General features: G+C 54.2%; 1 protein-coding gene across 1 annotated transcript; it reads right to left on the reverse strand.

The window, feature by feature from the left end:
- Nucleotides 1–10,961: 10,961 nt before the first annotated feature.
- On the reverse strand, nt 10,962–27,447 carry HPN (hepsin). The gene is made up of 13 exons (XM_032488097.1): nt 27,277–27,447; nt 26,636–26,705; nt 21,204–21,305; nt 21,078–21,119; nt 15,742–15,871; nt 15,540–15,662; nt 15,343–15,383; nt 14,929–15,094; nt 14,637–14,827; nt 12,198–12,293; nt 11,863–12,005; nt 11,516–11,680; nt 10,962–11,307 (listed from the first exon to the last, which is right to left on the reverse strand). The coding sequence occupies exons 2-13, from the start codon at nt 26,649–26,651 to the stop codon at nt 11,269–11,271; spliced, it is 1,254 nt and encodes a 417-aa protein (XP_032343988.1). The 5' UTR covers nt 26,652–26,705; nt 27,277–27,447; the 3' UTR covers nt 10,962–11,268.
- Between the last annotated feature and the right edge of the window lie 242 nt (nt 27,448–27,689).

Consider the following 27,689-nt stretch of genomic DNA (forward strand, 5'->3'; position numbering starts at 1 on the left):
TAGTTACTGTTATTGTGAAGTGAGTGATGACCTCAGGGCTTGTGTCTGGCTTTGGGAAGAGGGGGTGGGCCAGGGAGGGCAGAACCCCCAGCCCACCTACCACCAGTCCCTTCCGCTGGCCTTTGGAACATGCAATGGGCTGTTTCCTTTAGACAAAGAGGGGTTTTGTCTGAAGGTTGCTGAGCTCACTCCTCCTGAGAAGTGCGTGGGACTGGGGTGGGAGAAGGGAGTCACTGGCCTTGGGGGTTCCATGAGCTAAGGGGTCCCAGGACATCAGGATAAAGTCCTCACTCCATGCCTGTCATTCAAGGCTCTGCGGGCCCAGCACTGACCCACACCCAGCATCATCCCTCTCCAGGCTCCCTTCACCTTCTGCCTCCACTGCCTGCATCCCTCTGCACTTTAACTTCTCGCCTCTTGTTTAAAAACATTGTTCCTCCTTCCTGGAACATGTCTTCTTGTTCACCTGTCTGACTTTGACTTGTCATTCAGCCTCAGTTCAGAGGTCCCCTCCTCTGGAAACTTTCCCTGACTTCCCAGGCTGGTCCAAACACCTCCCAAGGGCGCCCACAGATCCCAAAGCATCCCTCACTGAGCCCTCATCGCTCTGCCTGAGCCTCCCTGACCCCAGCCCCAGCCGCCCTGGGTTGCTGCTGTCTGAGCACAGCTGTCTGCCCCAGTGGAGTGTGGGCTCCATGGGACAGAGCCAGGGACTTTCTTGGTCACTGCTATGTCCCTAGCATCGCCCAGGACAAGGTCAGGCCCTGAATGCCTCCTGCCCCACTCCCTAGCTATGTGATCTTAAGCCAGACCCCTTCACATCTGTGCCTCAGTGTCTCATCTGTGAAAGGGGTAACCCCTCAGGCCACCCCTCAGCTGTCTGCTGAACTGGGGAGGGTCTCGGCAAGGCTGACGCCAGGTTCCCCCAGAACAGGCTGACTCAGGGCTCTGGAACAACATTTGTCACCAACAGGGCCCTGGGATACAGAGCCCTGTGATTCTCATTTGGGGGCAGAGTGACATCTGTGCCGTGTATTTCCCTAAGGTGGAGATTATAAATCAATTGGATAATGACAGCTAATTCCTAACAGCATTCACTATCCTGCCAGGAACTGTTAGTGTATCTGATTCTCACAACCCCACAAGCAAGGTACCATCAGCATCACTTGTTTTTGTTAAAGGGGAAACTGGAGCATAGAGCGAGGTTACGTGACTTCCCCGAGCACAGCCAGCTAGGAAGTGGTACTGCCCGAATCCTAACCAGGGCAGGCTGGCGTTGGGATCTGTGCTCTCCACCTCAGGATTACACAGGTAACTTGGGCAATCCCTGCTTTTAAAAAATAAAATGGAACAGAATAGAAGGGAATGGAAAGTACTATGTGTATGCATATATTGGTGTGGCCAAATAATGGCCTGATCCCTGGATGCTGGGAACCTGTTACATCACACTGGAAAAGGGACTTCGCAGAAGTGATTAAGGTTCTGGACCTCGAGATGAGGGCGATTAGCCCGGATTGCCTGGATGGGCCCAGGGTAATCACATGAACGCTTTAACAGTGGGAGACACAGGCAGAAGAGTCAGAAGGAGCACAGACAACGCTGGTGTCTGAGAAAGGGGACAAGAGCTGGACGGGGGGAAGGGACCAAGGGAGGTTTTCCAGGATGGGACAGATCGGAGCCTGTTGGAATGTGCTGAGAAGGATCCAGTAAAATGGGATGGACTGGGATCAGTGGGGCCCAAACTTGAATATGAGTCAGAATTCCTGAGAAGCCAGTTAAAACAGACGATAGGGTGTCCCCCAGAGGGGTAGTCTGGGAGGGGACCCAAGAATTTCCATTTCAAACTAGTTCCCAGGCTTCGCTGCTGCTGCTGCTGGTCTGGGCTCCCCTCCCCCAAGGAGAACCACTGATGTAAAAAGAGGGGTGGCAGGAAGATTCCAGGGAGAGTTTCAGGAACAGTCACAGAGTGGAGGTGGGGCCGCCAGGAGCACAGCCATCTCCCATCACCGCAGCCTGGAAGGGAGGGGGGCTCGGGGGAGCTGCAGGGAGGGTGGTGGCGGGGCTCACAGACGGTTTCTGTCCATGTTTCCCAGTGAGATCCTCACAGCTGGGAGTGAAGTGATGTGGTCTGAGGGGAGGGGAGTGAACGGATCATCAGGGAGAGGGGGCCGGTGAAAGTACCAGGGAGGGGCTGGTGGGATGGCCCTGCAAGCTCATGATCACAGGCATGAAGGTGGCCCAGGGGTGATCAGCTGCCTGGCCGGGTGTTGCAGGAGGAGACGGGAGCCTTCTGAAGTGGCGTATGCTTGATGTGTGGGAGGGAGGGCACGGGAGGTGAGGGTGGAGGCCAGGAGGGACCACGGGAGGCGGGGGACCTAAAATCCGAGAAGCAGAGGAATGAGGAGGAAGCAGTAGGGTCAGTGGGTTTGGAGGCTGGATGGCCAGTGAGGTTGACCAGTGGCTAGAGTCAAGGAATCAGGGGGTGGGAGCCAGAGACTGTGTTGTGTAAGAAGGAAAGTCAGGGTTGGAGAGGTGACCCTGAGGCCCTAGAGGCCTGCCCTGAGGGGCAAGGCCTGTGGTAAGAACCAGGCCCTGGAGGGTTCCATCTCTCCTGGGACCATCTGTCTGCCTCAGATGAGTCCACCAAGTGGTTTACCATCTGCTTACCATTTGTCCACGTGTCTGCCTGTCTCCCTAACTTCTGTCTTGCCACCTCTTCTATTTATCCCAATATTCTGTCTTTCTGTTTTCCATCAACCTGACACTCTCTCTGTCCATCTGCCCGTCTATCTACCTAACCATCTTATCTTCCTGTTCATTGGTCTGTCCATCCGCCTGAGGGGCTGTCTTCTTGTCCATCTCTCTGTCTGCATGTCCATCCGCTGTTTGATCCTCCACCTGCCAGTCTATTTGACAGCCTCTGTGACAGCCTCTGTGACTGCCAGTTCATCCAATTGTTCCTGTCACTCCATGGATGCCCCACCCTCTAGCCCAGCCCCCAGCCTCACCAGCGTGTGTCCTGTTGGGCCTTCAGATCTCACCACCGCCTCCTGGCCGTGGACCACCAGCCGCACTAGGGCCTCTGGTGTTGGGGCGCCCCAGCCCAGCTCCACCTCCACGTGGATGCCAGGGAGCAAGGCCCGGCCAAAGTGGCAAGGCTGGAGCCACAGCTGCTGTCCCAAGAGAGTGTGCAGATGGCCCTGCGGGGCCAGGCGGCGGGGGAGGTGTGTGCGGGCACACACTGCTAACCCACCTGGCAGCCCTCCAGCCAGCAGCGAGCCTGGCCTTCCTGTCCACAGTGGCACTGGTGGCCAGAGGCACTGCTATTCCAGAAGGAGGCACCGAGGGGCACAAACTGGGCTGTGGAGAGAGTAGGGCTGGGGTCGGGGGCTGGGCCTGAGGCCTGCAGGCCTGATCCTGTGAGAGGAGGGGACGAGAGGTCCTGACTCCTGGGTCTGAGGATGGAAAGGGCAGGGGACCCGGACCACTTGGTCCTGAAGGAGGAGAGGGCTGGGGCCTCAGGCTCCCAGTCCCGGTGGCCTTGGTCCTGGGAACAGGCAGGTCTCGGGCAAGACCCTCACCACCTCACCATTGTAGGCATGGCCATTAGGAACCACCAAGGCATCGATGCGGCAGGCCCAGAACCCCAGGACGCCCATGTGCTGGTGTCTGCCACATGCAGGACATCGGGGGTCCTGGAGCCTGGGATGGTGACGTAGTCCCTCTGCTGGCCGCTGTTGGAGTCCTGGGGTGAGATTCAGGGCAGGGTCATCCAGGCCATCTCCTCTGCTCCCTGAGGACTGGGCAGCCTCTGCTCTTTCCCTATCCAGCTGGGCTGTGATGCACCCCCAGCCATTGTGGGGGCTCCCACTGCTGGCCATGCCTGTGGCCCACTGGATGTCCTTGTAGAGAAACAGTGCCCAGGAGGTGACGTTGGCTGTGGCCAGCACCACCTGGAAGGTGTTCACCTGCAGTAGGACAGCGGGGGGAGCTGGTGCATCACCGGCTGGTCCAGGAGCACCCTTGGCGTCCCTTGTGGTCTGCTCCATCAAGCTGAGCTGGCTTCTTCCCAGCTCTCCCGCCTTCCCAGTCCCCTGTCCAGGTCCCCCTCCCTCAGAGCCTGCGTCAGCCTCCCTCTCATTTTCCCTGAATCTCTACTTTCTATTTCTCTTTTTCTGCCTCTCCCCGGAACATCACCCCCCAACCCCCTACCATCTACCCTTTTCTTTCTTTTGCTCTCTCTCCACCTCATGGTCTCACTCCCCTTGCTATCTCTCTGTCTTTCCTTCTCCATCTCTCTCAGTCTGTGTCTTTCCCTCTCTCTCTGCCAACCATTTTCTCTCTCTCACTGTAGCTTCCCCTATGTCTCACCAGCTCTCCCATCTCTCTCCTGTTTTTATCTCTTGCTCTTTCCCTCTGTCTCTGACTCTCTCCCTTATGGTGTCTCCCACTTGCCAGGAACCCTTCTTCCCCAGGGGCTGTGCCCTTCTCCCCCACCCTCTTCCTCACCTAGGGGCCAAGGGCTTCAAAAAAAGGAACTGGGTCCCAGGTGGCCATAGACCAGGCTCGCGGGGTGGGAGGGGCGAGGGGGAAGGCACAGGCCGAATCTTGGGCCGCCCACTGCAGCAGCTTGGACTGGTGGCTCTGCTGGTACCACACGTGGCTCCATTCAGTGTGGACCCATCTGCCCAGAAAGGGGCCACAAAGGCTTGGCCCACCTCCAGGGGAAAAGCCTCAGGTGGGAACAGGGCCAAAGGCTCCCCAAAGGACACCAGCCCACAGCAAACCTGGGGGAGGCAGGGAAGGAAGAGACGGGTAGAGCGGTGTCATTGGGTCAGGGATCAGAGCGGGGAGGGAGCCCGGGACTCAGGAGGAAGAAGCAGATACAGACCGTATAAGGCCATAAATTAGGGCCCAGGGACCAATGATCAAGGGTCAGGTCACTGGCATAGGCCGTCCTGTGCATGACATCAAGGAATGTAAAGGGCTCCAGCAGCTGCACCTCCTCAGAGAAGCCACCGTCCTATGCTGGGGGTGCCTCACTGCTGTGCTTCAGCCCATAGGAGTACAGGAGCGAGGCTGGGGACACTGAGACCACTGAGGCCCCTCTAAGCCCCACCAGAGCGGGGTTATGTCCCCTCAGCCCTGCCTTCCAGTCCTACCTCCTCACCAGGAGCACGGGGAGCATGTCTCACCTCTGAGCCCCTCGCTCCAGGTCACTTGGTTCTTCAGGACTGAGGGGAGGGATATCAGCTAGCGACGGGGGTCCACCCACCACGGCTGACCCTCTTCCAGAGCACCTGAGCCCACTCACCCACCAGCAGTAGCAGAGCACCCATGGTGGCTCCATGCGCTGGCCGGCTGCTCTGGCTTGTACCTGGAGTGGAGGTGGGGGCCCGGGCAGGGGCCTGTAACTCAGCTCCACCAACTCATTGTTCTGGAATCCAGTGGGCCGGGGAAGCGCCCAGGGATCCTGGTTCTCCTCCGGTCCGGCTGAGGCTGGGCCAGGCCTGCGGGTGGGAGGAGGGGCAAGAGGAGACGGGATGGCTTCCAAGGCTCTCCCAGTGGGCCGGGTTCTCAGGCACCGAGGGCCCAGGAGGAGGTCCTCACCCCATTAGCAGGGCTGAGCATCAGTCAGGCAATCCGTAGATGGATAAGCTGGAGCTCTGTCGCTGGGTCACCTTCTGGGAAGAACCAGTCTGACTCCATATTAGATCTGTTCCTTTGGTTCTAACCCTGTGCTCTGTTTCCTGTGCTTAGTCATGCTGGTTCTGCACCTTTTGTAAAAGAATGTTGCCTAGAGCCTGAAGTATGGGGGATAGCCCATTCTCAAGGCTTTGACCTTTAAAGGTATAACACTTTTCCATTCACAGAGAGATAAAAAGTTGCAGAACAGAAAATAACATTTGGCTTCTTGGAGGTTTACAGGAAATCATGACCTGGATCTATGCAGAAAGCAGCAAGAGCAAAGGATTCTGACACCTAGAAATTTGCAACAACCAGCCACACCCTCTCCCCCTTTTTAGTATAAAAGGAGCCTGAATTCTGACTTGGGTGGTTCTTTAAGGCATTAGTCTTCCATCTTCTTCTTCTTCTTTTTTCTTTAAAGTGGAGGAGGTAATGAGGTTTATATATTTAAGTGGAGGTACTGGGGATTGAACCCAGGACTTTGTGCATGCTAGGCAAGCACTCCACCACTGAGCTGTCCTCTCCCCCTTTGTCTCCCATCTTCTAAGTCTGCTGGCTTTCCAAATAAAATCGTTATTCCTTGCCCCAACACCTTGCTTCCAGATTTATTGACCTGTTGTGGGACGAGCAAATGAGTTTGGACTCAGTAACTGCCAGTTCTCTCCCTAGCAGGTTAAAGATGAACTCACAGCCTCCGGGGACCTAAGCGAGCATTGCTGGAGAGGGTGGTGGAGATGTGCACCTGGGGAGATGAAGGGGCTGCAGACCAGCCAAGGGATCCAGAGGGACGTCTGCAGAGAATGACGGGAGAGCCTGTGGTAGAAAGTCATAGTTGGGCGTTTGGGAACACGACTGGGGGACGTACGGCAGAAGGAGCAATTCTCCTGAAGAGATGAGTAAGGGATGGGCAAGGGGAGCTCAGACTGTGCACCTGTGGAGATCAGTGAGGGCCGCCCTAGCAGAGGAGATCCAGAATTAGGCAGTGAGGACTCCGTCTTCAAAATGGGGATCCCCAAGCCACTGCTCTGGCTCCCCGAACCCAAGCCAGCCCTTCACAGAGTCAAACCAGGTGGGACAGAAGGGCCCATTGGCCCTGCCCTGATTTATAGGCTCTGCCCGCCCCAGCATGAGTGAGCAGGCCCCTCACCTGTCTTCCAACTCTGAGTCATCTCTGATGAAGGCTTCTCACCTTCATCCCCAGAATACCCCCAGCATCTAGATACACAGGCTTCCCTGGGGACCCATGGAACCCCGGGGGCAGGGGCCAGTGTCTAAACCTGGTCACCCAAGAGGGAGTCGGTGGCTCAGTACTGTCTCCCGGGATGCCCCAGTCATGGTATGGGTCCCAGCTTTGCCCCCTCGAGCAGATTCACAGCCCTCCTGTCTCCGTTGAGGATTAAAACCAGAGAGTGGCACGTGGGCCACTGGTGCGGGAATTCCAGGACCGTTTAGGAGGGTAATGAAGAAGCATTTGTTGTTATTTTACTGGTATTTGTTTATTTAATTTTTTTAAAACAGATTTGTGAACCAAATGAAAGCACACATTTTTGGCCTGTATTGTTTGTCTTATGAGGAGGAGGTAATTAGGTTTCCTCACTGATTTCCGCTTGGAGGAGGTACTGGGGATTGAACCCCTGACCTCTTGGGTGCCGAGCATGCGCTCTACCACTTGAGCTATACCTCTCCCCTTAATATTTTTGATTTATATTGAAAAAGGTATGCCATTGCCACGTGATACCCACTGTTCCATCATTACTACTGTTAAAATCAAGGCTAAGTTGAAGAAAAGGAGAGCGAAGAAAGAGAAGGGGAAAGAGTTGATCTAAATAATAATATAAATGGTCCCAGTGTATTTGTTCCTGGTCTGTCTCTCCTGAAGGCAGCCCCACAAGGCAGGGATTTTTATCTGTTTTGTCTCCAACTCTGTTCCCAGTGCTTAGACACCTAATAGGTGCTCAATAAATATTAGTTGACTAAATGAATGAAAGAAAGAATGAATGAATGGTAAAAATTAAGGAAACTATATTCAAACATCTAGATTTGGGGCAATACTGAAGTAACATGCATAAAACTCTCAGCAATGCCCAGCACATAAGAAAGGCTCAAAAAATCATAAATATGCTTATTATTCTAAAAATCATTACTTCTTAGAAGTACAACAAGGAGGCATTCTTGCCAAATGCTGACTAGCTGAGTATTATTATCAAGATACGCCCAGAGCTGAATATCATCATATTATCACTTCTGAGACATAAAAAAATCTGAAAATGTACTAAAAATGTATTACTGTCACAATTTTATTATGCACAATGGTGGCAGGCGAATCTTCCAGGTTGAACGCTTTAGTGAGGGGTAATTTCTCCCCTTGGTTGGCAGCCAGCATGCTTCTACAGTCAGTAAGCTGAATTTTTTGCCTAACCTCCCACCGTGAGGAGGGGTCTGTCTCTGTTTCCTCTCCTTGAGTATGGGCAAGTTTGTAATTGCTTTAACCAACAGAGTAGAAGAGAAGTGAGGCCCGGGTGTACAGGGCAGCATTTGCTGGAACACTTACTCTGGAGCCCCAAGCTGCGTGAGAAGTCCACATGTCCCAGGCCCAAGTCCCTTGAACAGACAAAGCAGGGGTGGGCCCAGCTGAGCCTGGCCTCTGGGCTGTTCCAGCCCAGGCACCAGACGTGTGGGTAAGGAGACCCTGTTCACCAAATCACTCCACCCTTTAGGACTTCTAGCTGAGGACCTGGACATCGCAGAGCAAGACAAGCTGTCCCTGCTGCCTGCCACCCCCCGCCCCCGACACTGCCATCCAATTTTCTGAGCATAATAAAACACTTGCTATTTTATGGCACAAAGTTTGCGGTGGTCTGTTACGCAGCAGCAGAACTGGGACAGCTGCTCAGTAAAGTACTGCAGCATTTAAATAGTGTTACTTTTTCTGCAGACACCAAACTCTATTCTCGACTGACAGCACTATTTGAACGTTCACAATAATTATCTCTGAATACAGAATTCATGGCCATCACAATCATGGTTAATTACGGTGGCAATTTACTTGCAGAGTAACTCCGATGGAAAAATCACTATACGTTTCTCCTTCAGCTTGACTGGGAGAATGCCAACTTGTAAACCACATATGGAGCTTTCCATTCCCAGTTACATCCAGAAGGCTTTCTACATTGGAAAGTGAATATTCAGATATAAACACTCGCCAAGAATGCAAAGCCTTACTTGTATTCCTGAGGGGGTTACATCAATTAGATAAAATGGGCCAAATACTTCTGGTGTGGGGGTGCATGGCAATAACGGAAGAATGAGTTTTGCTATTGGGCCTTTCTGAAGATGGAGATCTGAGCAGAGCTTCAAAGCAACCCTGTGATTGTTACTGTTATTTGAATATCTGCGTGCCTCTGTGGGGTGGGTGGCAAGGTCGGTGGGAGCAGGAGAAACTGAGACACACTGATCCCTGGCAAATGAAGGAGATGGGGGAATGGCTGTTGAGTGAATCACAGTCTCCCCACCCCGCTTCCTGCTCCAAGAGCAATAATGCGGGCAGAACCCAGAGTGGCACCCTGGTTAACATCTTCCCACTGGACCCTCTATGGACTTTCAATGTCCAGACTTCCACCAGATTCTCAAATCTGGCTGCATCCCCTCAGATCTCCCAGGGCTGGACCATGCCCTCTTTAGTCCCACACAGAGCAGTGTTGTTTCTACTCAGACTGGCCCCCTCCCCGCCAGGGTGAGCTGTGTCTCCTCAGACCCCCAGGAAATGGTCACAGCTACTCAGAATCCCCAAGGATTCCATGTTCTCTCTGAGTCCCCAAACTTCATAAAGCACATCTACAGTACATTTTTCAGCTGACAATAGCAAAAGGGAATTTAGTCCTTTCCCTGTAACTCGATACATTTCTAGCAAAGCTGTGTGTGAGTCAAGTCTCAAATTACATCTCCAATATGATGGGTAGGACAGAGCAGCCCCGTGCAGATGTTTGGAAGAGCTGCATGGCGATGTGGGGCCGGGATGCTTCTGATGGACAAAGCAATGGTGGGGATCAACTTTGCTAAGGATTTAGAACAGATGCTTGGAGTATTTTCCAAATGGAAAGTCTGTATGTTATTCAAAGGCGCTGCCCTGTGTCTATTTAACTTTTAGGAAATTGCTTGGGGGCTTGTAGTTGATGGGCAGTTGACATTGTAAATTTTTATTTTATCATTGAAACTCAGGAGAGAGGGGTGGGTATAGCTCAGTGGTAGAGCACATGCTTAGCATGCACAAGGTCCTGGATTCAATCCCCAGTACCTCCATTAAGAAATAAATAAATAAACCTAATTATCTCTCCCTTACTCCCCCAACCCAGATAAAAAAAGTTTTTTAACAAAGTCATGGGAAACAGGCATATGGTGGGCGCTTTCCTGCAGAGCATCTGGTGTTCAGCAACACCTGGACAAGATTAGCCAGGAAACACCTTAATTTCTCACAGTTTAGGGGCAGAAGTGCCCCCTGGTGGCCATCAGGGGTCCCACAAGATCTGCATATGCTCCAGGGAACAGAGTCCCCAGAAGCTAGGACCTGATCTCCAGCCCAGATGAAGGAAGAGAAGAGGGTCTCAGGCTGTGCTCGGAGCGCTTGGAACTTCTGTATCACCCTATAAAGCCCTGTTTCCCATTCTGATCTGCAGTGGATGTCTTTTTTTTTCTCACTGGGCATCTGTGTCCCTTTTTTTCTGGAAACAGCACCCCATTTTCCTTTGGACAATCTTTCACACTCAATTAATATAGTTCTTGGGAATCAAATCTCCTCTCCACCCCATACACAGGTGCACAGTGATTTGATGAAGGACAAGCATATGACCCAAATCTGTCCTGTAAGAGCCAAGCCTGGGGCATTTTTGCTGTAGTTATTGGGAAAGAAGCATTCTTTTTCCACTGGGGCTGCTAGGCAGTCCATGGCACATAAGCCTAGAGTTTGGGTGGGTTGGTGGGACATCTCTATCCCTGGTTGTAGGAGAACTTGCTTAGAAATAAAGCTGACACAGAGAAAAGCAGATTGAGAGAGGAAATGAGGCACAGTTCTGAAGAAAAATAATTGAGCAGCTGGATCCAGCAGTACCTGAAGCCTGGATTCCAGTTAAGCGAACCACTTAAAATCTTTTCTCTTAAGCCAGTGGTAATTGGAGGATCACACTCCCTGTCTGATGTGTGCCAGGCCCGAATTGCTCTCTTCCCTCCCTTCAAAATGTCCTCATTGCTGCTTGTGTTTGCAAACTCAAGAGACCACATTAATCAAAACCATTTTTATTATTTAAAGAGCATCCTGTCATCAAGGGCACTAGATGGGGGTTCCCAGACGGCAGAACAATATTTACATGGGGATCAGGAGGGTGAGGCTCAGGTGGTCCCAGGGCTGAGTGGGCCCGCCACTGTGGAAGAGAGGACCTTGAAGGGAGGGTATCCTTGGACCTGTGGGCTGGGCCCAAGAAGAAAAATGTTCCATCCCTGGCCCAGGGTGAACCCCATCATGTGGGGCTGGAGCCACTGAGATCCGCTCAGGCCCTGGAGGCATGTGCATCGAGGAGAAGCCACAGGTCAGAGCTGGGTCATCATGCCGCTAGCTTCGGAGTGAGTCTGGGGAAAGACAACTAGGGGCTTCTGAGGTCTGAGAGGCTTCCCCCGAAGTCCCACAACTGACTTCCTCTCCCCAGGAGCCCTTTGAAAGCGATCTGTTCCCTCTTATAGGCCTGAGCATAGGTTTCCGGAAAACCCTGCCTCCCCTCCCCCACTGAGAGTCCCAAACCATCCCGCCCTCTGGCTCCCTTCTGGGCCCAAATTTCACCTTTATGGCCTGGAAGATCCACTCCCGGAAGTCACTGACTTTGGTGTAGACGCCTGGCTTCTGGGCCAGGGCACAGCCGGTGCCCCAGCTCACAATGCCACACAGCCGCCAACGTGGCATCCGAGAGATGCTGTCCTCACACACGAAGGGGCCACCACTGTCGCCCTGGTGTGGGAAGGAAGGCCTGGCTGGAGACCAAGATGGCTGGCCGGGAGGCCCTCCTCGGGTGGCCGTGGGCCATGGTCACAGAGCCTTCTGGCCCTGAGACAGGGAGCCCATCTGCCCACTGCCCTGTGTCTCCAGCCCTGGAGAGGCCGCGGCTGGTGCTGCCCCCCGTAGTCCCTCACCTGGCAGGCATCGATGCCACCCTCAGGGTAGCCGGCACAGAACATCTTGGGCTTGATCTGGTTCCCGTAGAAGTCAGGGCCGTTGCAGACATCATTGCTGATTATGGGGACTCGGGCCTCCTGGAGTACCCCAGCCTGCTGGCCTGGGGGTGTGCGGGCAAGGCTGGCCGAAGCTGGGGAGCATGCACACTCCCCTTCCCTCCTAGTGGCCCCCGGGACTCCTCAGTGTCCCTACACCCTGGGGCCAAGAGGCATTCAACCAGGCCCACTGCCCGTCCCTAGCCCGGTTCAGACTCTCCCTAATGGTGGCTTGACGGGCAGAGGACCGGACTCACCATAGTACTGTGTGTTGCCCCAGCCAGTCACAGTGCAGATTTTGCCGTCCACCAGGGCCTGGCCGGCAGCTGGGAGGCACACGGGCTGGATGTATTCTGTAAGAGAGACCATGCTGGTCCAGGCCCTGCTGGCCTGCTCTTCCTGGGACACACCTCCGTCCAGCTGGCTCCAGTGCCCCGTGCCCGCCCTTTCCTCTGTTATTTTACAACAACCACAGCAGCAGCTGCCTTCTACTGAGCGCTCACTATGTACTAGGTGCCCTCCTGGGTCACTTCCTCTACTATCCCATCAGCCCAGGGAGGTAGGGGCTCCCCCATTTAAAGAGGGGGACAAGGCCATGTCACTTATCCAGAGGCTCAGAATGAGTCAATGACCAAGCCAGAATTTGAATCCAGGTTGGCCCAATTTCCAAGCCTGTGTTCTTAACGATGGCCCATGGAGCTGCCCTTGCCTAGAGGGTGCCTGTGTGAGAAATTTAAACAGGCACCCTATCTTGAGATACTTGAGACTTCCACCTGTCAAAAAATCATAAGAAATACACCAGTCTACCCTATCCATGGGAAGAAGGGCGTCCCTGAGAGGTAATGTCCTTGTGCAGTGCACAACCCACACAAGAGGTCCTGGCAGCCCTGCCTACAGGTGACACAGCTCAGGCAGGTGAAGCCTGAGCTCAGGGCTCTCAGTGGAAAATAGAAAGAATAATCATTTTCCCCCAGAGGGGTATCATGACAAGTTGGTGAAGCGTTGAATAGCATGCCTGGCTAATAGGAAATGCTCGCGTAAGTAGTAACAGTAATAAACAACAATAGCAATGATTGTTAATATTAACTGAGCGTTGGCATGGCTATGGCTCTTGACTCATATTCACCTTTTCACTGTCTCAATAACCCTCAGAAGTGATCTAGCAGATGCGAGAAACTGAGGCATGGAGAGGTGAAGCCACATGCCCAAGATCGCAGAGCTGGCAGGTACCTGACCCCAAAGCCCATGCTGTTCCCCCTCAGCCGTGTGTCTCAAACCCAGGCCACCCCTGCCCATCCACCTGGATACTCCCCCACTTCAGTCTTCTTAACCCTCTCACTCCATTCACTAAAGAGAAGGGTTTGTTTTGTTTTAAAAAAACCATGTCTCACACTCTGAAACACAAAAGCAGTTTCCATGGATCATTAAAAAGAAAATAACCATAAAAATAAGAATAATGCAAACCACAAAATGGTACTGACTTCCCTGGCGGTGCAGCCTGGGGTTTACAGGCACGGATTCTAGCACCAGGCAGCCAGGGCTCAAATCTTTGCCTTTGCCAGTTGCGGAAATTGGGGGCACTGTTTACCTTCTCTGTGTGGGGACCTTTCCCCTTGTAAGAAAACAGGATCATAAGGGAACCCACCCTCCCCGGGTGGCTGTGACAACGAAATGAGTGCATGCTTGGGACAGGCTGAGAGCAGTGCCTGCGCACAGGAGGCGTGTGTAAGTATCAGTGTTCATCCCACCATCATTATTCTTGTATTCTTTCATCATCATTATCATTTATCAATAATCATTATTATTTATTCTTATTACTCCTCCTCCTGTTTCTCCTCCTCCATCGTAGCCTTCTGAAAGCTGAAGCCCACCGTCTGCTCTTATCTAAAAGGCACATGTTGGTGAGGTGTTAAAGACACGTTGGCACCCAGGTGAGCCTTGCTCATTGAAAGCAAGGAAACAAGTCAATGGTTTTTAGAGGGGTTTTAGATACAGGTAAGTGGCCTGCCTGGCAAGAGGAAGGTGCAAACAGCACCACAATTGATTTTAGGACATTTCATCACCCCCCCCCTTTACCTATGACCTCTCAACATCCCTAGCCCCATGCCACCACCACCAGCCCCGGGGAGGCACTAATCTACCTTCTGTCTCTACACATTTGCCTATTCTGGACATATCACACAGATGGAATCCCAAATCCTAGTGGTGGCTTGGTGTCTGACTTCTTCCTTAGCACAATGCTTAAAACGGTCATCCATTGTGTATTATGAATCAGGACTTCATTCCTTTTTATATAAGGCCTCATATGATTCCATTGTATGGATCTAACACATTGTGTTTATCCACGGGTCAGATGATGGACATCTGAGATGTTTCCATCTTTTGACGACTGTGAACGACTCTGCTGTGAGCATTGGGCACTAGTTTTTGTGTGGCTTGGTGTCTTCATTTCTCTGGGGTATGCACCTAGGGGTGGAACTGCTGGGCCAAATGGTAACTTCGTGTTTCACTATTTGAGGAATCGCCATGTGGTTTTTCCAAAGTGGCCGCACCAAATTGTTCCTGTCTAGTGAATGCCCAATTTGTGCCCTTCAAGATCATCTTCCTTATCACCATGGATTCCTATGGCCTAGCCCCTCCTCTGTCCTCCCGGCCCCCAGAGTCCCCAGGCCAGGGATGCCCCCCCCCCCACTTACCTGTGAGGGGCAGGGCACTGGAGAGGTGGACCAGGGCGATATCATTGCTGTTCTCCTCGCTGTTGGGGTCCCGAAAGGGGAGATAGCCCCCATGATAGATCACTGCCTGCACCCCCAGCTGCAGACCATGGGGTGAGGTCTGGGCCACAGCACCAGCAAACACTCGCCATCGGGACAGGACCCGGTTCCGCCTACCAGGGATAGGAGGGGAGGGTGGCAGCTTGCCCGGGTACAGCTGCCCCCACCTCACCGTTCCCCTGCCTCCCCTCTCAGCGGTGTGGGAGACACTCACTCAGGGAAGCAGTGGGCGGCTGTCAGCACCCAGTCTCTGGAGAGCAGGGATCCCCCACAGAGGTGTGCTCCGTCATAGCGAAGACTGACTTGCCATGGCCACCTGCCCAGGCTGGTGTCCTGGCCTCCCACGATGCGATCAACGGGCAGCTTCCTGTGGCCACAGTCTGTGGGAGAGGGGACAGTAGGGGGCAGTGGGAGGCCGGGACCCCCTGCCCCAAAGGGTCCGAGAGGACATGGCCCCACCCTGGGGTGGTCTGAGGAGACACAGCTCCATCCCTGGGGACCTGAGGGCACATGGCCCCACCCTGGGGGGCTCTGAGAAAACACAGCCCCATCTTTGGGAGACCTACGGGTACATGGCCTGGCCCTGGGGAGGGTCTCAGAAGAGGGCTCTGAGTTTCCAGGGTCTCACCTAGGCAGTTGGCAGCCAGGAAACGGCCCCGGGGACAGTCGCTGTGAGAGAGGCAGGGATGGAGACACGGAGGGGGACAAAAGACGGATGATCAGCCAATTAAGACTGAGGAAAGGCACATGGGGGGAGCGCGGTGCGGGTGCCCGGGGGCTGTGGGGCCCGCGGTGTGCGCCCCACCCGCCCGCCGCCCTCCTCACCACACGGAGAGGACCTCGAGCAGCCTCTGCGCGTGCGGCAGCCTCCCCTCGTCCACGCAGAAGAAGCCCGACGTGCCGTTGGCGCCCGCCGTCCGCACGTCCAGCTCCGAGTGGTTCACGGCCCTGGGGGGGGAGGAGTCAGGCCCACGCCTCCCGCCCTCCCAGCGCCCCCCACCCACAGGGGCCCCCCCACCCCCAGTACCTGAGGAAGCCCATCTCCTCGCAGCTGAGCCCCGCCGCCCTGGCGTTGGAGCGCGAGGAACACAGCAGGCGCCACGTGCCCTCCGTCTCGTCGAACACGGTGAGCCGAGCATCGGACAGGCCGACCTGCACTGCAGGGCGACAGGACGGCTGCCTGGGTCGCCTCCCCGCCCGAGCCCTCCTGGCCTGTTCTCCGCCCGCAAGTGCCTAGTCTTGAGGCGCCAAAGGCCGGATCGGAGCACCCAGGGTCCCCCACATCCCTGACTGCGTCTGTAAGGGCCCAGGACTCGAGCTGGATCCTGGGACTGGCTGCCTCACTGGAACCCGGGGGCTTCTTCCCACCACCAGGATTCCTGAGCTGGCGGCCCGGGAGCTGGAAATCTGGAGCTTTGCTGAGACATTTGGAAGGAGGGCAACTGTTTTAACCAAGCTCCCAGGAGAATGGCATGCGAGCTGGATCTACTGGGGCCCATCTTTGCCCCTAGGAGGGGAAAAATAAGCCTACATAGAGAAGGCCAAGAGATTTCTGATAACATTTTTAAAGTCTCTTAATGGATCAGGCCTGAAGAACACCCAGAATTGTTACTTAAGTGAGTTAATCATTTCTCTTTTTGTTTAGCCAGTTTCTTAGTTTTTCCTTTTGTCTTCTGCAGCCTGAAGACCCTTCACTAACACATCACATTGCCAAAATATTTAAATAGATTTCCTACAAGCTTAAAAAAAATCTATCCTTTCTGGAGGACTTGTCAGAGCCTTGAATACACACTAAATTGCACGATAATTCTCCTAGCAGAGGATGCAGTATTCATTCATCTGTTCATTCAGCAAGTGTTAACTAGACACATCCTCCATGCCCAGTCCTGTGTAGGGTGATGCTGGGGAGGTAAAGATGACCAAGAAAGCCCTGGGCTGTGCCCTCACCAAGCCAAAGTCTACGGGTGGGTGAGACAGACACCGGTTAAAAAAAAAGAGAAGAAGTAGGGTGGAGATACACAGGCAGGCTGGAGAGAGTTTATGGGGAATCCATCATGCCTGGGGCTTACTGTGTTGACAAGTGATGCCCCCCTCAGCCCCTCACAGGCTGCTTCTCACACATGGCCAGAGGACCCTAAGCCAAGTCACAGCCCTTTGGTGTATTTATTTACATTTAGCAGACACTCAGTATGTACCAGGCTCTATTTTGGGCAATGAACAAATCAGACAAAACCCCAAGCTCTGCGGAGCTCCAAGGCCAATAGATGAGATGAATAACGAATGGGACAGAGAAGTAAAATAGGTGTGTCACAAAAGAAGGGGCCAGGGAGAGAAATCAAGATTGGCAGAGACAAGGGAGTGCTGGTGTTGGGGGTGGAGAGGTTGCACTGCCAATGGGTGCGCAGGGAAAGCTTCGCTGAGCAGGTGGTATGCAAGCACAGATCTGAAGGAGGTGAGGAAGAGAGTCGTGAAGACAGGTGAGGAACAGAGAATTGGGCCAAGGGAACTGCAAGTGCAAAGATTCCAAGAAGGGGGGTGTGGGGGGTGTCAGGGGAGATGGGAGAAAAGACGATTTGGCTTTTCCCAGGAGTGAGGTGTAGCCAGGGGCGGGCTCTGAGCCAGGAGGTCCCTGATCTGACTTAGGGGTTCACAGGCTCCCCCTGGCTGTGTGTGGGATACAGACTATAGAGGGTGGGGATGGGAGCAGGGAGACCAGGGAGGAGGCTGTGTGATGGTCCAGGAGGGAGAGGATGGAGGCTGGGCCTGAGCAGGGGCAGTGGGGATGCAGTGTTTAGATTCTAGACAGAGTCTGTAGATGGAGCTCAAAGAGACTGGAGGTGGGTGTGAGGGAAAGAGGGGTCGAGGGCAATTCCAAGGTGTTTAGCCTGAGCCACTGGAAGGATGGCGCTGCTGTTGGCCGAGATGGGGAAGTGGGGGAGGAGTAGGCTTGGGGAAAGATCAACTGTGAACCCCTTTTCTCCTGAGCCGCCTGCATGGCTGGTATTCAGAGAGCACATTCTAGGAAAGTGAATCTGGTGCAAACTCAATTTTGCATCCTCTTAGGAAGAACTTGGCGAGGCCACACTCCAGCTGAGTGGTCTGCCCACCTCGTCACAGATCTGGACAAAGGGAGGCAGGACTTCCAGGGAGAACCCTGTCCTGCTGAAGACAGAGACAGGCAGAGAGAGGATTTGCATTCAGGCCTGAGTGACTTCAAACCCCAGGCTTTTAACATTGCCCTAGACAGCCTCTCAAGTGACTTTCCTCCTTAAGGTTAAAAATAATAACACAGTAATAATAACACAGGCTATTATGTTTCCTGGAGGTGTCAGTGGGCTGACCCCATGCTATGTGTCACAGCTGGAGTCCCACAACCATCATGGGAGGTAGAGATCATTTCTAAGCTCATCTTGCAGTTGGGGAAACTGAGCCTTGGAGAGGATATACTTGCCTGGGGGGATACAGCTAAGAACAGGCAAAGCCAGGATTTGAATACAGGCCTGCTGACCTGTATACTCCCTGCTCTTTCCATGGGTCTCACACTGACCCTTACCTGCCCCCCAGCCCAAATATACTCACCCTCAGCCCAGACTAGCAGCTTTCTGGCTGGCTTGCCTTAGTCATGGCCTCCTGCTCCCAGGTCAGGACAGGGGATGCTGGGCATCTCTGCTGGGTGGTACCCACCATCTCCTAAGTTCCCACACCAAGACTTGGGGTTTGAAACACTAAGGGAGGGTGGGAATGAATTCTTATTGTTAAATGACTTCTAAGGGCTCCAGAAATGTGATTTCCAGAAAGTATGAGGTTTTAGGAAAGAACTATCACTTTATGGATGTATTTGGAGGGAGGGGAGAGGGAGGGAGAACGGATTATCAAATGCCCCCTCCAAGTATTTTTAAAGCTACATCCTGTGCCACTGTTTCTCACTTTGGAACTCTTTATTCTTATTTGTATTATTTTAAGCAATGCAAAGTATGTTCTGGGTCACCTGGTTTGCTTACCAACTCATCTGGTATATTTAGAGATGTGAAAATCCCAGAAAAATGAGGTGGGGAATATCGTTTCTGGGCTGTTTTTGTTTGTTTGTTTTGGAATTTCCCAGTGTTTTTGAAAACCCCAAGTACAATGGAAGGGCAGGGTACTGGCATTGGCCAGAGCCTGGTCTGAATCATGGCCCAGCTACCTTCCAGCTGGAGGCGTGGGACAAGTTAGTTCGTCTCAGTGATTTGTCCTCCTGCTACTCATTCAGCAGAGATTCCTCAGTATCTACTGTGCACTGGACACTGTCCGGGGGCAGTAAAAATAAATGCCTCTGCCCTCCTGAAATTCACCAGGAATAAATGATGGATGGGGAGCGTGAGGAGTTTTCCTAAGGGTGACAGGGTGGCCTGTAGGGTAGGGGAAGCATAGAGTCTGGGGGCCGAAAGGCCTCGCTCAGGAAAGTTAAAACCTGAAGTGTGAGATGCCAAAGCCAATGGTAACAAAGTTGGTTGAAACCCAAGTGTTGCGTGGATCATTACCACCTCCGATTCTTACCCCAAGTTTCCAGACTAGGACACGGAGACTTAGAGAGGGCAGGACAGGTGTGAGCCTCAGCTCACCGTCAGCTCAGTGATGGTGCAGGACCCTGAAACTGGCCTCAGGATGTGAGTGGGAAAGGGGGTAGTGAGCAAAGGCTGAGGGCCTGACAGCAGCCTGTGGGCTGGAGACCGGAGAGCGCCGGGAGTGAGCATGAGATGAGGATGGAGAGGGGCGGCCCACTAGGAGACTTGGAACCTGCCAGGAGTTGGGATTTTAGCCCAGTGGCGGTAGGGAGCCATGGAGGGGCTTCCGACAGGCATGCAAGCCCTCCACCCTGCCACTTTTTTGACATATGGGCTTGGACAAGTCAGTCCACTTCACTGGGCCTCAGTTTACCCCAACTGCAAAATCAGGGTGATGACAACAGCCCCAAGTTCACAGGGCTGTTGTGCAAAGGTTGCAGCCAGGGCCCTGCATGTGTTAGCTGTCACTATGGCAACGCCCGCGGCTGTTTCTTGAAAAACAATAGAGGATAGTGTTCTACACAAGGGCCGGATCCAGGCTGCCTGGGTCCTGATCCCAGTGACCTGGGGCAAGTCACTTGGTTTTTCCATGCCTCATTTCCCCATATTAAAATGGGCAGTGGTGAGGATTTAATGAATGAACATCTGTAAAGCCCTGAGGCTTGTGCCTGGCACAGACTAATACTCTCTGAGTGCGGGCTATGGTAGTTGACCTTGATGTTGGCTTTCCTGGTCTGGATGTTCATTTCTTCTCTCTTTTTTTAAATCGAAGTATAGTTGATTTACAATGTTGTGTTAGTTTCTGGTGTGCAGCATACTGATTCAGTTATACATATAGACACATTCTTTTTCATATTCTTTATCATTGTCGGCTATTACAAGATATTGAATATAGTTCCCTGTGCTAAACAGTAGGACCCTGTTGTTGATCTGTTCATTTCTTCTCTTAATGTGAGCTGAGTTTTTAATGGAACTAGATGAGGCTTCTGGGGGTGAAAAATACATCCCATCACACAACTTCCTCCTTCTTCCTGCTGCCCTGGGCCGTGGAATGGCAGGTTGGAGGTGGCATTGGGGAAGTATTCATTCATTCCACAGTTTCTGCATCTATTTGTTCATGTGGCCTTTCCTTCCCACCTGCCTTTCCTTCCCACCTGCCTGCCGACAATCTCTACCAATCACGTCTAAGGGCAATTTCTGGCCCCATCATTCATCAGCAGCATGTCCTCTCTGGTCCTCACTTTCCATATCTGTAAACGGGGATAATGACAGCAGCTACCTCCGAGGAGTGCTGGGAAGTTCACTGAATTCATCCAGCACCTCTCAAACACGTTTTGATCACACTCCGCAGTAAGAGACATTCTACGTTATGATGTCACCCTGACCTTCTGTTTTCTGGGGCAAACTATTGCATTGCTTTAAGCCTCAGTTTCCCCCTCTGGAAAATGGAGAGAATAACAGTCCCACTCTCATAAAACCAAAAGAAAGATGAACAAAGCTCTTTCTTACTGAGAGAGATGCACTCTGCTATTTTAATTTAATCATCATCAGACTTTTAAAAATATGGTATTCAACTCACTAATTTAATTTCATGATGCACTAATGGGCAACACATTTAGAGTCTGAAAAACACTAGGTTAGATAAACGAGGTGCTCAGGGCAGCATGTGGTCCAGGGCAGGCCCGTGATGTGAGTGTATGAGCACCAGCAGCATTTCTGCAGGCGTTTGTGCATTTATTCAAAAATCCTTTCATTGGGTTCCCACCAGGTACGGGTTTCTGTGGGGGCTCCCCAGAGGGTCCCCGCCTAATCTACTCACCTGGATACAGTGGCTCCTGCTCGCTCCTGAGTAGAACGGTCACTGCAGAGAAGGCAGAGGTGAGGGCAGGCAGGCTGGGGGCCGCAGGGGGCAGGGGAGGGTAGCGGCGCAGGGAGCCACTCTCACCAATGGCCCAGGACGCCGCCCCGATGCCTGTCAGGAGCAGCACGGTCCCCACAGTGAGAGCTGCCACCTTGGGTCCAGAGCAGCACGGCACAGTCCGGCCACCTGCAACAGACACTGTGCTGGGGCCACCGCCAGGTCTGTCCTCACTGTAGCAGGATTTGGGCAGGGGACCAGCTCTGCCCTGCCCCCCAGGGCTAACTTAGCATGCCTGAGCCTGCTGGGTCCTGGGCCCGGTTCCTGGGGCTGAGCAGTTGTCAGGGCCATCCCTCCCCTGCAGTGAGGACGACCAGGTGTCCAGCCCCCAACGGGTTCCAGCTGGGAAGGGGCGTGGCTGGGACAGCTGCCACCTTCCCAGCCTCCTCTCCTGGCACGTAAAGGATTTCTCCTCCCTTGAAGTGGCCCTTCTTTTCTCCCTTGTCACATTGTGCCTTTTCTTAGACCTCTCACTTCTGCTCAATTTCCCAGAGGTTCTTGGAGCCTCTTGGGGGCTGTGACCCCTGACCTTTGCCCTCTTGGCAGCTCTCATCCCTGCTGTTGGCATTTCCTCACTGCCTCAATTCTCTCTGCTGTTCCAGACCCTGTCCCTGGGAACCCACCAAAACCAGAGCTCTCCCAGAGGACCCAGCTCCAAGGTCAAATTTGCCCTTGGAGGCTGAGAACCTAAATTTGGAAATTTCCAGCCTCACTTAAAAATATTGGCCTTATCCACTCCTATCTGGGACCTTGGGCCGGTGGCATCATCTCTTTGAGCCTCAGCCTCCTCATCTATTTTATGGGTGTCCACCTAGCACTCACCTTCAAAGATAATACTTTAAATTTCTTTTTAAACATAATCATAGCCAAACTCTTATCAGATGCTTTATGTGCCCAGCACTGCACATTCTTACTCAGTCCTTATCTCTGTGAAGATTCCCATTTTTCAGACAGGGAAAACCGAGGCTCAGAGAAGTGGTGTCACCTGCCTAAAATGACTCAGTCAGGAGGAGGCAGTGCTGAATCCTGAACCGTGGGTAGATTTGGTGCTGGGGCCCAAGTGTATAACCACTAAGCCATGCTGCCCCTCCCTGTGCTGTAGTACTTGGCAGATAGCAAGTTCTCAATAAATGCTTGCAAATCATCAGAGCTGTGTGGCCCTGGGCAACTCCCTTCACCTCTCTGGACCTGTTTTCCCCTCAGTAAAATGTGGCTTTAATCGTTCGTTATCCTACTGAGCATCCATTGTGTCCCTGGCACCATTCTAGGCTCCGGGGACTCATCCCCTAAGAAGACAGATGAGATGCTGGTTCTCATGACACCCACATTCTCATGGGCATAAAGTGAGAGGGAGACATAAGTAAGTGAACAAGGAAATGAACTTGATCATTTCCAGACGGTGGCAGAGTCTATGAAGAAAATAATGCAGGTTGAGGGCAGCAGGTGCTCAGTGAGGGCCTCCCCCCAGAAGTGACTTTTAAGCTGAGACCAGAAGGGTGAGGCCAGCTGGGCAAAGACCTCTCATGGAAGGGCACAGCGGGCAGAGAGGACAGCGCAGACAAAGGCCTTGAGGCAAGAATAAATGTCATGTGTGAGACGGTGAGAGAGGCCATGGATGTGGCCAGAGAGGCATGAGTTTTGGGAAGGCAGTGGGGCCAAGGCTGGGGCCAGCTGGGGAAGCCTGGCAGCCTGAGGGGAAGAGGGATTTGATTCTCAAGTGCAACGGGGGCCCATTTGCTAGGGACTGTGGGACAGCCAAAGAGAAAGGGCAGGTGAGAGCCTTCGCCAGGCCGGGTATGCGCCTGACTTCTCTCAGCATCTGCAAGGCCCACCTGGGCTGCAGGACCACCCAGCTCTCCCATCTGTGTCGTGGAAGTACGGCTATGGGCACAGGGCCAGGCCAGTGCCTGGAAGGACTGCCATCCTCGTAGGACCTGGGATGGCCATTGTCTGGGTGTCTTCAGAATTTGAGAGCTCAGCCGTTTCCATGGGGCACTCCTCCCTCCAGAGGCCCCAGGGGGCCAGCCCGGTCCCACCCCTGCTGGCTGACCCCCTTACCCTCCGCTGTCTCCCTGAGGGGGCCTCTTAGGCCCAGTCCCCACCGAGGCCCCAGCCATCTTCCCGCTCCAGTGGGAGGTCATCACTCCCCGAGCCATCAGGCCAGTCCTGGTTCCTTTGTTTTCAGATATGCCTGCCAGAGCTTTGGGCCACTCAGAGCCCAGGCTAGAGGCTCTGGTTCCTCTGCCGGAGTGGGAAGCATTGTCACCCCGTGTCTCTTAGGGTAAGAGGAAGAACCTGCTTCCAAGCCCTCTGGTTCAGGGGACTTCGGGCACCCCCCAAACAGGTGCCTCTGGTGGGACAGGAAGTATCTTGCTCTGGGTCCCCAGGGTGAGAGGAGTCCTCACTGCGTACCTTTGCTGAGGCAGGAAGGGTGCTCACTGTGTAAGAGGCAGCATCTTTGTGTGATTCTTTGGGGGCGGATAGGGCTGAATAAGCCCCTGACCTCCCTGAGGCTCTGACTCTGCTCCTCTGGGGCCACTAAGCAGCCCTTGTCTTCCCAAAGGACAGTTCGTCTGCCCCCACCATGTGGCTACAAAACCCTCACAAGTGATGTCTTTGGCTCCTTGTCTCTAAAACTCCACTCAACTGACAGCTCCATGTCTCTCCTCAACGTACCCAACTCCAACTTCCTGAACAAAAGTCTCTCTTCATCTGACCTCGGGGACACCGCCTGACCCTGATTCACCTCCTACTTTTCCATCCCCTGACCCTCCACACACTCCTTGAAATCTGGGGTTCACAGGGTGGCCATGGCCTCCTCACCCTCATTCCTCCCAGCTCCTGTCTATCCTACCCACACCCACAGCCTGTTTCCCTTTTCTGGGACTCTCCTTAGTCCCAGATCAGGGGTCCTGCAGCCTCTTAGAATCCCATAGGTCCCTCACACCTCCCATGTCCCATACTGGCCTCAGTGTCCCCCCAAATCCCCAGGTCCCGTCTCAGAGGCCCTTATCCTCAGGACTGTCCCTTATCTGTAGGACGCCTCACTCTCCCCACAGTTACAGGCCTTCGGAGTGCCCCCTTTCAGCTCTCTCCTTCCCTCCCCCCTGCCCCATCCAACCCCTGGGTTCATTCTCTCCTGGTCCAGCCTCCACACGGAAGCCTAGGGCCTCTTCCTAAACACCAAATCCAACCTGTCCCTTCTTTACCTAGGACCCTCCATGACTCCCCAGTGACCCCCAGGACAGAGGCAAGACCCTCAGGACCATGGTACCAATCCCTGTATGATATAAACATGGCTATTAGAGATTTGGGGGGGTTGAACATTTTCCATCAAATTCCCAGATAGCCATAGGGATCCTTATCAGAGAACTGACAGAGCTTCCCAAAAGCAACCAAAACCACAGGACTTGTAAAATACAGGTTAGAAAACAGAAACAAAGAATAACCACCAGCGCCATCTCGTGGAGAGACCCAGCACCGCCCAGGCATCAGCCTGCTGCTTACCTTGGTCTAGACCTTCCTTGGTCCAGTTTGCACACTTCATCACCCTCCCGGCTCCTTTTCCAACTTTACCCCCAGAAATACTGAATTATCTACTGGCCATTGCACTGCACTGCACACCTAGCAGTCTGTCACCCCCAGCTGTCAGCCTTGCTTCTCCCTCTGCCGGACGTACCTACCTACTCCCTCCTCATCCTGTGTGTCAACTCGGATGTCACCTTTCCCGAGTCTGAGTCCCTAGGGAGCAACAAGAACCTGGCCTTGGGCATATGTACTTCAACAGCAGAATGGTGACACAAACATTAGCACAACCGCAGCCACGACGGCTCTCAGAAGCGCATGCCAACCCTAGCCCTGTCCAAACCCCGTCCTGCAGTTTCCTGAAATCCTTGCAACTGTTAATGAGGACGGTATCATAATCACCATCCCTGGTTTACAGACGAGGCAAGGAGGACCAGAGAGGTGCAGCCACCTACCCCGGGTCACCCAGCAAGTAAGCGCAGCACCAGAACTTTTCAGCCTCCATGTCCAGGTCTGACACGACTGCAGGACTACCCCCCACGACCCAGCCTGGGCTGCCTGGGGGTGCGCTGGAGCCCAGTGCGCCTCGGTTCTCTCTGTCCCCAGGCCAGGCTCTGGCCACCCTTCTGGGCACTCTCTGCTTTTCTTTCATTCACCTGTAGGCCCCAGGCCTGGTGACTCCCTTCAGTTGGCTCCGGGGAGGAATCATCACCAAGGTGCAGGGCTCTGCAGCCCATCTGCTCAGCAAGAGTGCAGGGCCTTCTCCTGAGTCCCGGGAGACCGGTTACTCTGGGCCTCAGCTGAATGGTCTGGGGTCTGATTTGCCAACTATGCTGAGACTCCAGGAGGCCAGAGATCCATACTGATCGTGTCCACCAACACACTCCACGCTTCCTCCTAATCATGGCATTTAAATCCTCACACCACCCGGCGAGCTGTGCGCTGTTAGCCCTGTCTCTGTTTTTCAGAGGAAGAAACGAGGCCCAGAGAGAGTGAGCTGCTTGCCCAGGGACACACAGCTAGAAACTGCTACTGCCTGGGGCCGAACCCAGCTAGCCTGGCTCCAGGAAGAAGAGAGGGAGTCAGCCTCAGCTGGGGAGGGTGGGAAGGAAAGGCCACCCTTAGCCGGGCCCCTCCAGGCTCCCAAGTGTGGAGGAGGCTGAGAGAGAGCCAGGCTGTCTGGAGCCCCAGCCAGGGGCTTCCACAAGCCCTCAAGTGCCTGCCACACCGGGGAGTGGTTTCTCTGTTGTCTCTCTCCTCTCCATCCATCCAGGTCAAGTCCAAAGTCCTCCCTCTGCTCATCCACCCACAGTGTGAAGAATGTCAGGAATTGGTGGGGCTCTTGGGTCCGTGGGACTCCAAGCCGACCTCTGTCGTGACAGCTCTGGCACACTGGCATGATGTGTCTTACACGCTGAGCCCCACACTGGTGCCTCACGTGTGTTCCATGCTCCCAACAACCTCGCGTAGGTAAGCGACAGCATTAGGATCCATGCCTGACCCAGCGGGAAACTGAAGCCCAGAGAAACAACAGACTTTCACAAGATTGCACAGTAAAAAAAAGTGGCAGAAGCAGATTCGAATGCAGGCCTGTGCACTCGACTCCAGAGTCTGTGTCCTTAATGGTGATAGCTAGTCTGCTTGCCTTGGCCCCAGGTCGAGGCCAGGTCCAAGGTTAGCTGAGAAATCGCTGGGGAATGAGGGGAAACTGAGGCAAGGAGCCAGGAAGGTCATATGCCCTGGCAGGGAGGCAGGGGACGGCACAGCCCCACAGAAAATTTGGTTAATAGTTAATCGGGTGGAGGAGGCTTCAGAAGTGGGTGGGGATGGGCCCAGGAGGGGTACCAGAGACAGGGGGCTCTGAGGGGGCAGATGGAAGAGAGCACAGAGGGAGGGGCGCCAGGTAGAGCCCAAGTCAGGGAAAGGGGACTCACCCTCCTTCTCCGCCATGTCACGGCCTCTAGTTAATGATTCCCCGGCTGACCTCCTGGGCCGGGGTGGGACCTGTGGGGAGATGAGCAGGGAGGCAGGGCCTGGGGAGCCCAGCCCAGCCCCAGTGCCCCCAAGTCCCAGGCGCCCATCCAGGGAGGCAGGAGGGACTGGGCCCTGGCCAGAACACGCAGTGATCACGGACACAGATTGGGCTGGGTTCAAGGATGGGGTCAGTGTCTGACCAGTAGCCAGCGGGGGTGCCTGGATTTGCAGGGTTGAGGGACCCCATGCCTGGGCCTGGGTGAGGAGGGGAATGAGGGTCTGAGCTCCTGGGTCTGAGGGAGGACAGCTGGGGGCCTCACCTCCTGAGTCCTGGGAAGAGAGGGATGGGGGCCAGCACCCTTTCTATGAGGGAGGAGGGGCATGGGGGCCTGGTCTTCTGGGTCTGAGGGAGGAGACTGGGGCCTGATCTTGGAGTCTGAAGAAGTGGGGCTACAACTCCAAGGTCCTTGGGGAGAAGTCAGACAGACAGCCCACTCTTGGGGGCCCTGGGAGCCACTCTACTGGGAGGTAGGGTATGAGGTTGGGTGCAGGTGAGGGGACCCATGTCCTGAGGACTGAAACTGAGGACCCTGGTTCTTACCCTGGGGTCCAGCAGGTGGGGACGGAGCTGAGAGATGGTGCCGGTTTAGGGTCAGTCTCCAGGCCTGGGCAGAAGCATGGTGGCCCCGCGCAGCGGTGGCCCCGGAGGCAGCGGCAGCGGCAGCAGCAGCGGCGGGGCCTGCTAGGCCTGGCTGCCTCACCTGAGGAGGAGGGGGCTGGGCAAGAGGCGGGGGAAGGGGCGGGGAGGGGCAGGGCAAAGGGATTGGCAGCGCTGGAGGCCACCTGGCTGGTGGGGCAGGGTTTGCAGGGGCTGGACCAGGCCGGCCCAGCAACCGGCCTCTGGCCTGGAGGGGGCCCAGGTGTGCCAGTCTGAGGGGAGGTGGGAGCAGGGACAGGCTTGGCCTGAGGGCTGGGAGTTTGGGCAGACAAGGCAGATTGGGGTTGCTTACAAGG

The sequence above is a fragment of the Camelus ferus genome, chromosome 9, assembly GCF_009834535.1.
Source record: "Camelus ferus isolate YT-003-E chromosome 9, BCGSAC_Cfer_1.0, whole genome shotgun sequence".
In the NCBI taxonomy this organism is placed as follows: domain Eukaryota; kingdom Metazoa; phylum Chordata; class Mammalia; order Artiodactyla; family Camelidae; genus Camelus; species Camelus ferus.